Below are 17,835 nucleotides of genomic sequence, written 5' to 3'. Positions count from 1 at the left end.
TTGGCCACTGCACTGTTGGAGCTAGAAACACAAGCATTTAGCCAGGTATCACTGCACTGTTGGAGCTAGAAACACAAGCATTTAGCCAGGTATCACTGCACTGTTGGAGCTAGAAACACAAGCATTTAGCCAGGTATCACTGCACTGTTGGAGCTAGAAACACAAGCATTTAGCCAGGTATCACTGCACTGTTGGAGCTAGAAACACAAGCATTTAGCCAGGTATCACTGCACCGTTGGAGCTAGGAACACAAGCATTTAGCTGGGTATTACTGTTGGAGCTAGAAACACAAGCATTTAGCCAGGTATTACTGCACAGTTGGAGCTAGAAACACAAGCATTTCACTGCACCTGCAATATCATCTGCAAATCTCTGTACGCAACCAATAAACTTTGATTTGATTTTAAGATACCAAAGGGTCTTGTGGGTCATGCTTAGGTTCATTTGGTTCAGTAACTTCATACTCAACAAGGTCGGACAAGTTTTTGTGCATCTGGGTATTTCATTTTTATTTATTTTTAAAGACAAAATGTAAGACTTTTATTAAATAAATCAATACATAACTTTTAAGAGCAGATATTCAAAATGCAAAATAAGAGTAATGTAATGATTACATTTCATCAGATGTAGTATGTAGTTGTTAAAACATTAAATAAACAGAAAATCTAATGTACCCTGGTTGACCATATTAACGCAACAGATTATCAGTAGAACGTATACAACAGATCTGCTACCACTGTTTGGGTTCTGTCCCAAATGCTACCCTTTTCCCTATATAGTGCACTGTCCATAGGGCTGTGGTCAAAAGTAGTGCACTATGTAGGGAATAGGGTGCCATAGGGCTCTAGTCAAAAGTAGTGCACTATGTAGGGAATAGGGTGCCGTAGGGCTCTGGTCAAAAGTAGTGCACTATGTAGGGAATAGGGTGCAATTTAGGATGTGGCGTCTTAATCCACACGGGAATGTTTGTCAATGCTTTGCTGAATACTAGCCCATATTACTCTGTCGGAGTGGGAGTTAACACTGACACTATTGCTATATAAAGGTTGTTACTGGATCAATAAATCAATCAAATGTGTTTTTATAAAGCCCTTTTTTCTTTTACATCAGCAGTTGTCACAAAGTGCTTTTTACAGATACCCAGCCTCAAACCCTCAATGAACAAACAATGCAGAAGCAGAAGCAGAGTGAATATATTGGACCTTGGGATATCTCATACAGTGTTCTGTACGCACCAGAGGCAGAAGCAGAGTGAATATATTGGACCTTGGGATATCTCATACAGTGTTCTGTACGCACCCGACTTGATCAAATACATATCCAATAACTGATTTAGTTGGCCTGGCAACAATGGAACCAATGGGATAGTCCCAAAGGTGAAAAAACTCTGGCACGATTATTTGGCGTGTGCATTTGAGTTCTGACACACGTGGGGCTTTGTTTAGACAGAGAGACCAATTCGGATCTTTCTACCGGCTAATCTTTTGACCAATCATATCCGCTCTGAAAAATAATCTGATGTGTAAAAAGACGAGGAATTATTGTATTAAAATATCATTCAGTCTGTTTACAATCATGGAACCATTATGAAACACACACCAGAGAAAGCATCATGGAGATTAAAACAGAGAGTTAAAACTATTTTTTAGTTTTTGTCGAAAAGTCTAAATCCTGTAAATTCGAGGTATCATAATAATAATTAACTGAAGAAGAAAAAATATGTAAACAAGAGGAATTACGGCACATCATGAATGAATAATGTATTGTGTTAGTCGTTTCGTTCAGCAGTCACAGACCTGGCCTATGAACTTGCTGTACTCCTGTTTGATGCAGCTGTACACTGTTTTGTAGAAGTGCCTGTCTGTCGCCATGAGATCGGTGACTATCTCTGTGTGGTCCATTTTAGGCATGAGGTACAGGGACACCTTGATTGACAGGGACGTGAGCAGCTCAGAGAACTTCTGGGAAGATTCCACCGGAACAATGATGTCGGTGGTCCCGTGGAGTAAGCAGAAAGGTGGCACTCTGTAGAATTGAACAAATTATGAGTTTGGTAGTTGACGCACACACAGAATAGTAGTAGAGGTGCTGACTAACAGACTAGCCCTGTAGAACTGAACAGGAATGAAAGACAACCGGTTATTTCTCTCAAATCAATCAATCCAATGCAACAACAACAACAACAAATCGAATACTAAATCATATTTCCTGGGTTGGTGTTCACCTATTTGTTCTTGTCCTGTGTATTTATTGGGATCGTCGGGAACCTTAGCTACCGTATCAGTTTTATCGTCAATGTCTGTATAGTATTGCAGCATCTTCGTCCTACCTTTTCAGTTGTGCCTCGCTGAATTTCTTCAGTAGGTGTGTTGGTGAGTAATAAGGGAAGTTCTCCACTCCGTTCATGGCTTTGTGCATCGTAGAGACATACTCCACAGCTCTCATCTGTTCATGTTCGTAGTGGTCCACGATGTTGTACACTCCACTCAAACCTGAACAGAGAACCATGTCGGAGATGGGGGGGGGGGGGGGGGGATCAAGAAATTCGAGGGAACTTTTTTCTTAAATCTTAATTCAATGTAATACAACACAACTTCCTGTTTTTCATTTGATCATGGAATAAAGCCTGAGCTTAAGGACAAGAAACTCTAATCAATGCGGAGACAAATGTTGAGCTGTCTGATTGTCGAAGACAATATCTATAAACCACGTATACAGTGGGGAGAACAAGTATTTGATACACTGACGATTTTGCAGGTTTTCCTACTTACAAAGCATGTAGAGGTCTGTAATTTTTATCATAGGTACACTTCAACTGTGAGAGACGGAATCTAAAACAAAAATCCAGAAAATCACATTGTATGATTTTTAAGTAATTAATTTGCATTTTATTGCATGACATAAGTATTTGATACATCAGAAAAGCAGAACTTAATATTTGGTACAGAAACCTTAGTTTGCAATTACAGAGATCATACGTTTCCTGTAGTTCTTGACCAGGTTTGCACACACTGCAGCAGGGATTTTGGCCCACTCCTCCATACAGACCTTCTCCAGATCCTTCAGGTTTCGGGGCTGTCGCTGGGCAATACGGACTTTCGGCCCCCTCCAAAGATTTTCTATTGGGTTCAGGTCTGGAGACTGGCTAGGCCACTCCAGGACCTTGAGATGCTTCTTACGGAGCCACTCCTTAGTTGCCCTGGCTGTGTGTTTCGGGTCGTTGTCATGCTGGAAGACCCAGCCACGACCCATCTTCAATGCTCTTACTGAGGGAAGGAGGTTGTTGGTCAAGATCTCGCGATACATGGCCCCATCCATCCTCCCCTCAATACGGTGCAGTCGTCCTGTCCCCTTTGCAGAAAAGCATCCCCAAAGAATGATGTTTCCACCTCCATGCTTCACGGTTGGGATGGTGTTCTTGGGGTTGTACTCATCCTTCTTCTTCCTCCAAACACGGCGAGTGGAGTTTAGACCAAAAAGCTCTATTTTTGTCTCATCAGACCACATGACCTTCTCCCATTCCTCCTCTGGATCATCCAGATGGTCATTGGCAAACTTCAGACGGGCCTGGACATGCGCTGGCTTGAGCAGGGGGACCTTGCGTGCGCTGCAGGATTTTAATCCATGACGGCGTAGTGTGTTACTAATGGTTTTCTTTGAGACTGTGGTCCCAGCTCTCTTCAGGTCATTGACCAGGTCCTGCCGTGTAGTTCTGGGCTGATCCCTCACATTCCTCATGATCATTGATGCCCCACGAGGTGAGATCTTGCATGGAGCCCCAGACCGAGGGTGATTGACCGTCATCTTGAACTTCTTCCATTTTCTAATAATTGTGCCAACAGTTGTTGCCTTCTCACCAAGCTGCTTGCCTATTGTCCTGTAGCCCATCCCAGCCTTGTACAGGTCTACAATTTATCCCTGATGTCCTTACACAGCTCTCTGGTCTTGGCCATTGTGGAGAGGTTGGAGTCTGTTTGATTGAGTGTGTGGACAGGTGTCTTTTATACAGGTAACGAGTTCAAACAGGTGCAGTTAATACAGGTAATGAGTGGAGAACAGGAGGGCTTCTTAAAGAAAAACTAACAGGTCTGTGAGAGCCGGAATTCTTACTGGTTGGTAGGTGATCAAATACTTATGTCATGCAATAAAATGCAAATTAATTACTTAAAAATCATACAATGTGATTTTCTGGATTTTTGTTTTAGATTCCGTCTCTCACAGTTGAAGTGTACCTATGATAAAAATGACAGACCTCTACATGCTTTGTAAGTAGGAAAACCTGCAAAATCGGCAGTGTATCAAATACTTGTTCTCCCCACTGTAGACCTGTAACTCTATAAACCACGTATTGACCTGTAACTCTATAAACCACGTATTGACCTGTAACTCTATAAACCACGTATTGACCTGTAACTCTATAAACCACGTATTGACCTGTAACTCTATAAACCACGTATTGACCTGTAACTCTATAAACCACGTATTGACCTGTAACTCTATAAACCACGTATTGACCTGTAACTCTATAAACCACGTATTGACCTGTAACTCTATAAACCACGTATTGACCTGTAACTCTATAAACCACGTATTGACCTGTAACTCTATAAACCACGTATTGACCTGTAACTCTATAAACCACGTATTGACCTGTAACTCTATAAACCACGTATTGACCTGTAACTCTATAAACCACGTATTGACCTGTAACTCTATAAACCACGTATTGACCTGTAACTCTATAAACCACGTATTGACCTGTAACTCTATAAACCACGTATTGACCTGTAACTCTATAAACCACGTATTGACCTGTAACTCTATAAACCACGTATAGACCTGTAACTCTATAAACCACGTATTGACCTGTAACTCTATAAACCACGTATTGACCTGTAACTCTATAAACCACGTATTGACCTGTAACTCTATAAACCACGTATTGACCTGTAACTATAAACCACGTATTGACCTGTAACTCTATAAACCACGTATTGACCTGTAACTATAAACCACGTATTGACCTGTAACTCTATAAACCACGTATTGACCTGTAACTCTATAAACCACGTATTGACCTGTAACTCTATAAACCACGTATTGACCTGTAACTATAAACCACGTATTGACCTGTAACTCTATAAACCACGTATTGACCTGTAACTCTATAAACCACGTATTGACCTGTAACTCTATAAACCACGTATTGACCTGTAACTGTATAAACCATGTATTGACCTGTAACTCTATAAACCACGTATTGACCTGTAACTATAAACCACGTATTGACCTGTAACTCTATAAACCACGTATTGACCTGTAACTCTATAAACCACGTATTGACCTGTAACTCTATAAACCACGTATTGACCTGTAACTCTATAAACCACGTATTGACCTGTAACTATAAACCACGTATTGACCTGTAACTCTATAAACCACGTATTGACCTGTAACTCTATAAACCACGTATTGACCTGTAACTCTAAACCACGTATTGACCTGTAACTCTATAAACCACGTATTGACCTGTAACTATAAACCACGTATTGACCTGTAACTCTATAAACCACGTATTGACCTGTAACTCTATAAACCACGTATTGACCTGTAACTCTATAAACCACGTATTGACCTGTAACTCTATAAACCACGTATTGACCTGTAACTCTATAAACCACGTATTGACCTGTAACTCTATAAACCACGTATTGACCTGTAACTCTATAAACCACGTATTGACCTGTAACTATAAACCACGTATTGACCTGTAACTCTATAAACCACGTATTGACCTGTAACTCTATAAACCACGTATTGACCTGTAACTCTATAAACCACGTATTGACCTGTAACTCTATAAACCACGTATTGACCTGTAACTCTATAAACCACGTATTGACCTGTAACTCTATAAACCACGTATTGACCTGTGACTGTATAAACCACGTATTGACATGTAACTCTATAAACCACGTATTGACCTGTAACTCTATAAACCACGTATTGACCTGTAACTGTATAAACCACGTATTGACCTGTAACTCTATAAACCACGTATTGACCTGTAACTATAAACCGCGTATTGACCTGTAACTTTATAAACCACGTATTGACCTGTAACTCTATAAACCACGTATTGACCTGTAACTCTATAAACCACGTATTGACCTGTAACTCTATAAACCACGTATTGACCTGTAACTCTATAAACCACGTATTGACCTGTAACTCTATAAACCACATATTGACCTGTAACTCTATAAACCACGTATTGACCTGTAACTCTATAAACCACGTATTGACCTGTAACTGTATAAACCACGTATTGACCTGTAACTGTATAAACCACGTATTGACCTGTAACTCTATAAACCACGTATTGACCTGTAACTATAAACCACGTATTGACCTGTAACTCTATAAACCACGTATTGACCTGTAACTATAAACCACGTATTGACCTGTAACTCCTCTGATTGCCATGGTGATCTCTGTCTGCTTCTTGGCTTCTATAAAGAGCTCGTCTCGTCCCTCGACCATGAACAGCACGGTTAGAGCTGCTAGGTGAGCCCCAGCAGAGTGGCCGATTAACACAATGTTATCCTGAAAAGACAACATAGTGGATATCAATACCTGTTATCTGTTTATTACCCATTTTATAAACGAACAATTAACCGTTTATGAACGACTAACACAATGTTATTCTGCACGTAGACAACAAGCACAGGGGGTGAATATCAACCAATGTGTTATAAGTGCTTACTACACATTCGTATATATGCACTAATAATGTATTATTTACGATCTATAACTATAAGCCCTTTATAAAACATATATAGGGACTATTAACAGAATGTTATCCTGCACAAAGAGAAAACAAGCACAGGAGCGTTACTATCAACATTGCATTTATGAACAGTCTTCAGTAAAGGGCGAATACAAAAAACTTCCACTAAAGTCACATTTTTCATTTATTATCCAATTGATATCAATGCAAGACTAAGTGACAATTATAATCAAGAAGAAGTGAGGATTATAATTAAGTAGAAGTGAGGATTATAATTAAGTAGAAGTGAGGATTATAATTAAGAAGAAGTGAGGATTATAATTAAGTCGAAGTGAGGATTATAATTAAGTCGAAGTGAGGATTATAATTAAGTCGAAGTGAGGATTATAATTAAGTAGAAGTGAGGATTATAATTAAGAAGAGGTGAGGATTATAATTAAGTACAAGTGAGGATTATAATCTAGAAGAAGTGAGGATTATAATCTAGAGGAAGTGAGGATTATAATCTAGAAGAAGTGAGGATTATAATCTAGAAGAAGTGAGGATTATAATCTAGAAGAAGTGAGGATTATAATCTAGAAGAAGTGAGGATTGGCCCCTATGATATCAACCAATGTGTTATAACTGTAGACCTGAACTTCAACCACTGTATGCATCACTTTTTATTTATTTTATTTATTTCACCTTTATTTAACCAGGTAGACCAGTTGAGAACAAGTTCTCATTTACAACTGCGACCTGGCCAAGATAAAGCAAAGCAGTGCGACACATACAACAACACAGAGTTACACATGGAATAAACAAACGTACAGTCGATAACACAATAGAAAAATCTGTAGATAATGTGTGCAAATGGAGTTAAGGAGGTAAAGGCAATAAATAGGCCAATAGTAGCGAAGTAATTACAATTTAGCAAATTTAACACTTACTTTGTCAAAGTTGAATTTATGGCCGCTGTCCCTCGCCCAAATGAGACAGTCCGCAATATCTTGAACCATACACAAAACATTACCCTGAAGAGAAGATTAGGGTCAAATGCAATGTGTACGCTCACTCACTGAATACAACAGGGACTGCATCTTTCTGGTCTATTGTATCTGTCCCTATGCAAAAATAAATAAATATATATATATATATATATATATATATATACAGTGGGGAGAACAAGTATTTGATACACTGCCGATTTTGCAGATTTTCCTACTTACAAAGCATGTAGAGGTCTGTAATTTTTATCATAGGTACACTTCAACTGTGAGAGACGGAATCTAAAACAAAAATCCAGAAAATCACATTGTATGATTTTTAAGTAATTAATTTGCATTTTATTGCATGACATAAGTATTTGATCACCTACCAACCAGTAAGAATTCCGGCTCTCACAGACCTGTTAGTTTTTCTTTAAGAAGCCCTCCTGTTCTCCACTCATTACCTGTATTAACTGCACCTGTTTGAACTCGTTACCTGTATAAAAGACACCTGTCCACACGCTCAATCAAACAGACTCCAACCTCTCCACAATGGCCAAGACCAGAGAGCTGTGTAAGGACATCAGGGATAAAATTGTAGACCTGCACAAGGCTGGGATGGGCTACGGGACAATAGGCAAGCAGCTTGGTGAGAAGGCAACAACTGTTGGCGCAATTATTAGAAAATGGAAGAAGTTCAAGATGACGGTCAATCACCCTCGGTCTGGGGCTCCATGCAAGATATCACCTTGTGGGGCATCAATGATCATGAGGAAGGTGAGGGATCAGCCCAGAACTACACGGCAGGACCTGGTCAATGACCTGAAGAGAGCTGGGACCACAGTCTCAAAGAAAACCATTAGTAACACACTACGCCTATGTAGTGGATTAAAATCCTGCAGCGCACGCAAGGTCCCCCTGCTCAAGCCAGCGCATGTCCAGGCCCGTCTGAAGTTTGCCAATGACCATCTGGATGATCCAGAGGAGGAATGGGAGAAGGTCATGTGGTCTGATGAGACAAAAATATAACTTTTTGGTCTAAACTCCACTCGCTGTGTTTGGAGGAAGAAGAAGGATGAGTACAACCCCAAGAACCCATCCCAAACGTGAAGCATGGAGGTGGAAACATCATTCTTTGGGGCTGCTTTTCTGCAAAGGGGACAGGACGACTGCACCGTATTGAGGGGAGGATGGATGGGGCCATGTATCGCGAGATCTTGGCCAACAACCTCCTTCCCTCAGTAAGAGCATTGAAGATGGGTCGTGGCTGGGTCTTCCAGCATGACAACGACCCGAAACACACAGCCAGGGCAACTAAGGAGTGGCTCCGTAAGAAGCATCTCAAGGTCCTGGAGTGGTCTAGCCAGTCTCCAGACCTGAATCCAATAGAAAATCTTTGGAGGGAGCTGAAATTCCGTATTGCCCAGCGACAGCCCCGAAACCTGAAGGATCTGGAGAAGGTCTGTATGGAGGAGTGGGCCAAAATCCCTGCTGCAGTGTGTGCAAACCTGGTCAAGAACTACAGGAAACGTATGATCTCTGTAATTGCAAACAAAGGTTTCTGTACCAAATATTAAGTTCTGCTTTTCTGATGTATCAAATACTTATGTCATGCAATAAAATGCAAAGGAATTACTTAAAAATCATACAATGTGATTTTCTGGATTTTTGTTTTAGATTCCGTCTCTCACAGTTGAAGTGTACCTATGATAAAAATTACAGACCTCTACATGCTTTGTAAGTAGGAAAACCTGCAAAATCGGCAGTGTATCAAATACTTGTTCTCCCCACTGTATATATATAAAAAAAATACAAAATTAAACTAGTAAAAGGTACATTTTCTAAAGAATATTTGTGTGCTTGCTGCAGCTGTTTTTTTTATGGTAGTGGAGGAGTCTTACCTTTGGATAGGTGCAATAGTCGGGGCAGATCACTGTTGCGCTGAGCTCCTTAGCCATCTGCATGGCCAGTAGACAGTATATGGACCTCTCCCCTGAACCCCAGGCTCCTCCGTATATAAACACTACCACAGGCACCGGTCCACGGCCTGGCTGGCCCACCGTGGGAGGATAATACAAATCCAGCTTGTTACTACGACGCCCAAACGTGATGCCCTTTAGGAGGAGGAGGAGGAGGAGGAGGAGGAGGAGAAGAGCGCGTGCAGTGAGCTTTCACATTCATTTATAATGAGGTACAGTACATAATGGTTTTGTAAAATATTTCAAAGAAATGCACTAATAATCAGCTATACACAGTCAGGGTGATGATGACTATTTTCCTCTGCTCATACAAGACTAATAAAGGCCTAGTTCACTAATATTATATATTTTTTTTAAAGTAATATACAGTACCAGACAAAAGTTTGGACACACCTACTCATTCAAGGGTTTTTCTTTCTTTATTTTTACTGTTTTCTACATTGTAGGATAATAGTGAAGACATCAAAACTATGAAATAACACATATGGAATCATGTAGAAAGAATGCCAAGTTTGTGCTAAGCTGTCATCAAGGTAAAGGGTGGCTACTTTGAAGAATTTCAAATAATACATATATTTTAATTTGTTTAAAAAAAAATGTGGTTACTACATGATTCCATATGTGTTATGTCATAGATTTGATGTCTTCACTATTATTCTACAATGTAGAAAATAGTTTTTAAAAAATAAGAAAAACCCTTGAATGAGTAGGTGTGTCCAAACTTTTGTCTGAGACTGTATACATATTTATTTATTTAATTTCCATTTATCAGTTTGTGCTTCAGCACCCTACTTCCCACGGCTATGGAAAAGACAGCAGCCCAAGACCAGCAATGTTGGAAAACTGGGACAAACTTACCTTTTCATAATGATTGGGGTTTCTAGGTGGCCTTTTCATAATGATTGGGGTTTCTACATTACCTTTTCATAATGATTGGGGTTTATACATTACCTTTTCATAATGATTGTGGTTTTCTACATTACCTTTTCATAATGATTGGAGTTTCTACATTACCTTTTCATAATGATTAGGGTTTTCTACATTACCTTTTCATAGTGGTTGGGGTTTCTACATTACCTTTTCATAATGATTAGGGTTTTCTACATTACCTTTTCATAGTGATTGGAGTTTTCTACATTACCTTTTCATAATGCTTGTGGTTTTCTACATTCTTGTACCAGGACTTCCACTGGAAATAGAGTTTTCCATACTGGAAGTATTTCAGCATCTCCAGCACAGCTCTAGTCAGACAGTATATCCGCCTGGGGAGAGGACACACACACACACACACACACACACACACACACACACACACACACACACACACACACACACACACACACACACACACACACACACACACACCCATGTACATCTCAGAACCGATAAACAAATATGAGTCCTGCTTGCCAGACTCATGGCGTGGGAAGAGACTATACAAATCAGAACCGCATAACAATGTGTATGTCCCAAATGGCACCCTATTCCCTATATAGTGCACTACTTTTGACGAGGGCCCATAGGGTTCTGGTGCTCTATGTAGGGAATAGGGTGTCATTCAGGGGACACACACAATATAACAGTGAAGATAATAGTAGTGCTGGAATGTTAAATTACCTTGGCTTCAGAGCCTCAATGTACTTTTTATAGCCCGGCTTGTTAGGCCAGCCATACATCCACTGGGCTACGAGAGAGATGGAGTAGGGGATGCCCACTAACAAGGCCCCTGCAGCCATGGGTAGAGACATGCTGTACTTCAGTCCAATCCTAGAGAACAACACACGGAGAGAGAGAAGGAGGGAGAGAGGCACAGAGAGGAGAGACAGAGAGAGGAGAGAGGGGGAGAGACACAGAGCGAGAGACAGAGAAGGAGAGAGAGAGACACATAGCGAGAGACAGAGGGAGGAGAGAGGAGAGCGACAGAGAAGGAGAGAGAGGGAGAGAGCGAGAGGGAGAGAAGGAGAGAGAGAGAGACAAAGGGAGGAGAGAGGAGAGCGACAGAGAGGGAGAGAGAGAGAGACACAGAGGGGGGGTTAGTAATCATTGTTGCATAATAATATGCCAGTTCGTGGCTCCCGAGTGGCGCAGCGGTCTGAGGCACTGCATCTCCGTGCAAGAGGCGTCACTACAGTCCCTGGTTTGAATCCAGGCTGTATCACATCCGGCCGTGATTGGGAGTCCCATAGGGCGGCCACAATGGGCCCAGCGTCGTCAGGGTTTGGCCGTGGTAGGCCGTCATTGTAAAATAAGAATTTGTTCTTAACTGACTTAGTCTAGTTAAATAAAGGTTAAATAAATACAAATAAAAATGATCAAGATAAGCTATTGAATGGCACTGGTAAGTAAAACATGCTGAGTATGCTTCTCACATGTTAATGAAGAGTTAGCAAACTGCTGAAAATAGTCATGTACAGTATTGAATGGCACTGGTATACACGTGAACATGTTATTTGCGTGTACTCACATATTTAGTGATCCAAGTTGAGACGCTGTATCTGCGGGACTGTTTCCTGTAAGAGGAAGGCAAAGCAGGACAGACAATGTTAGACTATTAAACCAACTGCTCCATAGATGATTCGAATAACCAAGGTCCAGACCTAGGACCATGATTAGTTAATTCTTTGGAGCAGGTGTCTTAGTGCCAGGGTGGAACAAAAAGCTGGCTGCTCCACAGTAAGCAGAGGGAGACTGGAAAAGTACTGTTTGAGGTTCTACTATGCAATGAGTTCTGAAGTTCCAAAATTCCAAATTCCAAATTCCAAATTCCACTATGATCGGTTATCTGTCATCGGTCAAGATGCCCTGAACCAGAGCCAACCTAGCTGAAGGCATGGGAAAACTTGTTTTGGATGATTTCTGGTATTTTATCAAAATAAATAAATCGCAGCACGTTTTAGGACTCATTCAGCAGTATTTACCTGATTTAAGTACAATACCATTGGAAATTCATATTGAAAGTTCAATTTATATTGCTAAAACTTAAGTTGAAAATAGATGCTGTCCTGCTGTCATGTTGACAAGATATTTTGATAAATGTCAAAACACAGTTTTAAGGTGTGTCACGTTCCTGACCTGTTTTCTGTTGTTTTTGTATGTGTTAGTCGGTCAGGGCGTGAGTGTGGGTGGGCAGTCTATGTTATGTGTTTCTATGTTGGTTAATGGGTACCTGATATGGTTCTCAATTAGAGGCAGGTGGTTTCCATCTCCTCTGATTGAGAACCATATTAAGGTGGTTTCACATGGTTTGTTGTGGGTGGTTGTCTCCTGTGTCTGTGTTTGTAGCGCCACACGGGACTGTATCGTTCGTTCATTTATTTGTAGTCTGTACTTGTTCGTGCGTTCTTCGTTGTATGTAAGTTCGTAAGTCAAGGTCTGTCTACTTCGTTTGTTGTTTTGTAGTGGGTTAAAGTGTTTCCGTGTTTTTTCGTCTTTTATTTAAATAAATATAATGTCAAATTACCACGCTGCGTTTTGGTCATCCGATCCTTCTCGCCTCTCCTCGTCTGATGAGGAGGACGAAGTAGACGTTCGTTACAAGGTGACCCAATCAATAACCAATATGTAGAACCCGTTTGTGATATATTGAAAACATACAAAAATGTCCATCTACACATACACATACAATTTACAACAATGAACTCCTTGTGAAACAGCTGTGAAAACCAACCTGGAAATATTTAAGATTTAAATATAATCAACTTTGATCTTTTCTTGGTACAGTTCTGTCATTCATTTATTTTCACAGATTTTTTTTGTACACTCACATGGCAATCAGACTGAAATACTGAATTCTGGTGTGTGGAATAGAGAGGAGGTGGTTGCTGTGTGGGTGGGAGGTTCTGCCTGTCACTTGTTCTCAACAGGCAGCCAGTCTCAGAAGGGGGACTTGAAGAGGGAGACTGCAGTGTCCAGGCACTGCTATTCTCTTTGTTCTGAGTGTTTGCAGTGCTAGTGTTTTTAGTTAATCTGTGTATCTCACATACAGTATTATGTGCCCAGGATGATAGAGCTAGAACACTTTCTAGCAACAGCCTTAGCAACGGAAGCTAGAACTCATCCAATCCCATTGTGACACAGAGGGGGGGCACTTTTTGGCAGGGGGACACTATTTGGCAGGGGGACACTATTTGGCAGAGGGACACTATTTGGCATCTACACATTTTGCCATTGGGCGTAGATAAAATGTCCTGCAATTCTACACATTTTCCCATTAACCTATGCCATGTTAATGATATCTGAGAGTGACTAATAAAATCAACGGGGGCCCCCTGGAGGTCAGAGCCACTGGGAACGTGTCCTGCATGCCCGGTCGGTATTCAGCCATGATTACTACACGTTTAGATAACTGGCTAGACTAACTTACCATTCTAGGAATTGTTAGCTTGACATGTGCTAATTGAGTGACTGTCAGTGACTGACAACAACAAAAAACTAGAGAAAAACTGCTGATTCACAACTACATTTTTGAACTTGCACCATGTTTATTCTGCTATTCTAACACACAACAGTGTGAGACACAAAGTTATGTTCTGCACTGTTCCCTAGCAACAGTGTGACACAAAGTTTTGTCCTGGACTGTTCCCTAGCGACCGGGGGCCCTAAGCGATCGCTTATGCCTGGAGCCAGCCCTGCTGCCTTCACGGAAAAGTTCATAAACCACTTGATCTATTACTTAAACGAATCACCGTGTAACATAGCATATCAACAGTGACAACGGTTGGCTGCTATTTAAGTGATAGTTTGACTGTCAAATCAATGTATTTGTGTGTGTTACAAACGCCTTTTATAGAGAGATCCCCATTCTAAAGTGATTCTAAGTCCTGGGCTCCCCAAGCATGTGATCAAATCAACGGTACACAACCAAATATATAGATTTTTTTTTACAAGCAATTAATATTATGTCATCGTGATGACTGTACACTTTTATACTAACGTCACCAACCCCAGGTCAAAAGGACGTGTAATTCCACAAAATGTTATGGGGTGAAAATGCAAGCTTGTATAAGGCAGTAACACAAACTGTCCACATTAGGGGGGGGGGAAACGCAATATAGGCCTACGTAAAGGGATAAACGCCGACGTTCTGTACATTTAACCTTGGAAATAATGGACGCCGCAGCAGGATGAGGCGGAGCCAAAATAATTCAACACGATAGTATATACTGAGTACACTAAACACTAGGAACACCTTGCTGATATTGAGTTGCAACCGGAACAGAACAGCCTCAATTCGTCGTGGGGCAGGGACTCTACACTGTGTCGAAAGCGTTCCACAGGGATACTGGCCCGTGTTGACTCCAATGCTTCCGACAGTTGTGTCAAGTTGGCTGGATGTCCTTTGGGTGGTGGACCATTCTTGATACACACGGGGAAAACTGTTGAGCGTGAAAAACATTTGAAATAGAAAGGAATGGAGTAGTGGGCAGTCTGGGAGTCTTTTTGTTGGATTGACAGCCAACGAAAGATGGTAAATACAGTCTGTGTCTGATGATTTTAGAATTATTTTTGTTTAATTTAATTACATTTTAGATTTTTTTATTTATTATACAAAATTATCAACAATTTACATCCTTACATGTCTAACAAAACAAAACACAGGTAAAACTAGAAAATACTGAATACAATACAAATTCAAGTGCAATTGTATTCACTCAGGAAAAAAAATCTCATAATGATTAACGAAGATGTTATTCACTATGGATAATGTCTTAAAGACAAGATGATTAAATTCAATCAAAAAAAAATATGTATTTTGGTTTAGAATTAGAATTTTTGTTTGTGTATAAAGTATTTGGCAACAAGAATAAAAAATTCACAATCATTTCAATGGTCTTGTTATCATTGCAATAGTAACATGTTAAATCTTTCATGTCAAAAAACATGGGTAGTGGTCAAAAAGTGTCTGCGTCCGATGAACGCCACATTGTAGCACGCAGTACTGACGCTAGACCAGACATGCGGAAATTAGCTTCGTTCGCAGCTGCTATTACTGCGACCTCTACTGTAAAGTTGACGTTACTGCATGATTTTACTAATCCGCGATGGATATGCAGTTTAACACAATACTGGAGCCAACTACAATGTTTTATTCAGAAGATATCAGTTATTCTCTCCCTTATGTTGCTGCACAACTAACTGACCGAATAGTGGCGCATATTAATGAATACAGTAGCCTACCAGACAACATGTAAGTCTGTGTTATGCACCGTTAGAAATATCAGCATTTATTTTTTTTCCTTCTAGAAACAACTTACCGTTTAGACGGGGTATTGTACTAGGCCCACAATGTGTCTTCTTAGGCCTATTGGTGTAGGAATAGCAAGGGGGTGGTGTTTGTCAAATGTCAAACTAAGGTAAGAAAATAGTGTCGTTTTGAATCTCCAAATGACCGACTTCATTGATCATCTATCAAGGCAGGAAAGCGTCTCAAAGCAGAACGAAAAATGTTCCCAAATACGTCACAATTAAACTCGTATTTGTCCTAATTATTTCGCTATCCGAAGTATTATCTTGTCATTACAGGTTTCGGAAAGGAACAGGTTTTTTTCTCCATCATCATAATTGCTGATTTTATAACAACAGGATCCCGGTGTTAGGGTATTCGATGTCCGCCGTACGCCACATTATTCGTTCCCATTGGTTATTATTCCTAGAAGGCAGGACTACTAGTTACTGTACTTTGAGTTTTGATTGGCTGGGTTAGTTGTCATTCTGCACACTGTTTTATTTCAGAATTTTTATTTAATTTTTTATAGGTATTCAATATTCGCGTGTGCAATACATCATCGATTTATGAAAATTTGCGTTAGGACCGGATTAATTATGAAGTAGATTCATTATTTTGGCAGTTATCTGTAGTATAGTGTGATGGAGTCATGGTTATAGATGTGTAGTGTGATGGAGTCATGGTTATAGAGGTGTAGGGTGATGGAGTCATGGTTATAGATGTGTAGGGTGATGGAGTCATGGTTATAGAGGTGTAGGGTGATGGAGTCATGGTTATAGAGGTGTAGGGTGATGGAGTCATGGTTATAGAGGTGTAGTGTGATGGAGTCATGGTTATAGAGGTGTAGGGTGATGGAGTCATGGTTATAGAGGTGTAGGGTGATGGAGTCATGGTTATAGAGGTGTAGGGTGATGGAGTCATGGTTATAGAGGTGTAGTGTGATGGAGTCATGGTTATAGAGGTGTAGGGTGATGGAGTCATGGTTATAGAGGTGTAGGGTGATGGAGTCATGGTTATAGAGGTGTAGTGTGATGGAGTCATGGTTATAGATGTGTAGGGTGATGGAGTCATGGTTATAGAGGTGTAGGGTGATGGAGTCATGGTTATAGAGGTGTAGGGTGATGGAGTCATGGTTATAGAGGTGTAGGGTGATGGAGTCATGGTTATAGAGGTGTAGTGTGATGGAGTCATGGTTATAGATGTGTAGGGTGATGGAGTCATGGTTATAGAGGTGTAGGGTGATGGAGTCATGGTTATAGAGGTGTAGGGTGATGGAGTCATGGTTATAGAGGTGTAGTGTGATGGAGTCATGGTTATAGATGTGTAGGGTGATGGAGTCATGGTTATAGAGGTGTAGGGTGATGGAGTCATGGTTATAGAGGTGTAGGGTGATGGAGTCATGGTTATAGAGGTGTAGGGTGATGGAGTCATGGTTATAGAGGTGTAGGGTGATGGAGTCATGGTTATAGAGGTGTAGGGTGATGGAGTCATGTTATAGAGGTGTAGGGTGATGGAGTCATGGTTATAGAGGTGTAGTGTGATGGAGTCATGGTTATAGAGGTGTAGGGTGATGGAGTCATGGTTATAGAGGTGTAGGGTGATGGAGTCATGGTTATAGAGGTGTAGGGTGATGGAGTCATGGTTATAGAGGTGTAGTGTGATGGAGTCATGGTTATAGAGGTGTAGGGTGATGGAGTCATGGTTATAGAGGTGTAGGGTGATGGAGTCATGGTTATAGAGGTGTAGTGTGATGGAGTCATGTTATAGAGGTGTAGGGTGATGGAGTCATGGTTATAGAGGTGTAGGGTGATGGAGTCATGTTATAGAGGTGTAGGGTGATGGAGTCATTGTTATAGATGTGTAGGGTGATGG

The 17,835-nt window shown here is 40.7% G+C and overlaps 1 protein-coding gene across 3 annotated transcripts; it reads right to left on the bottom strand.

The window, feature by feature from the left end:
- Nucleotides 1–482: 482 nt before the first annotated feature.
- Nucleotides 483–16,365, bottom strand: LOC139544896 (uncharacterized). Of its 3 annotated transcripts, XR_011668969.1 has the most exons (10): nucleotides 15,992–16,365; nucleotides 12,202–12,247; nucleotides 11,355–11,504; nucleotides 10,879–10,999; nucleotides 9,660–9,872; nucleotides 7,720–7,803; nucleotides 6,465–6,606; nucleotides 2,330–2,492; nucleotides 1,267–2,025; nucleotides 483–1,202 (listed from the first exon to the last, which is right to left on the bottom strand). XR_011668969.1 is itself a non-coding variant. In XM_071352074.1 (9 exons), coding segments are annotated over exons 2-9 (1,119 nt in total). In that variant the 5' UTR covers nucleotides 12,204–12,247; nucleotides 15,992–16,365; the 3' UTR covers nucleotides 483–1,781. The 3 variants fall into 3 exon arrangements, 2 of the variants coding, with proteins under 2 accessions (XP_071208175.1, XP_071208176.1); XM_071352074.1 differs by having other exon boundaries at nucleotides 483–2,025; XM_071352075.1 differs by lacking the exon at nucleotides 7,720–7,803 and having other exon boundaries at nucleotides 483–2,025.
- Nucleotides 16,366–17,835: the final 1,470 nt, after the last annotated feature.

The sequence above is a fragment of the Salvelinus alpinus genome, chromosome 19, assembly GCF_045679555.1.
Source record: "Salvelinus alpinus chromosome 19, SLU_Salpinus.1, whole genome shotgun sequence".
NCBI lineage: Eukaryota > Metazoa > Chordata > Actinopteri > Salmoniformes > Salmonidae > Salvelinus > Salvelinus alpinus.
Note: the sequence above shows the minus strand (reverse complement) of the source record. Positions and strands in the feature narration are given on the sequence as shown.

Bases quoted from the DNA above. Each gene is read 5' to 3' on its own strand.
- LOC139544896 (XM_071352074.1), bottom strand. The intron at 9,873-10,878 runs GTAATGTAGAAA...CTCCTCCTAAAG, and splicing joins ACCACAAGCATTATGAAAAG to GGCATCACGTTTGGGCGTCG. The intron at 7,804-9,659 runs GTAAGACTCCTC...TCTTCTCTTCAG, and splicing joins ACTATTGCACCTATCCAAAG to GGTAATGTTTTGTGTATGGT.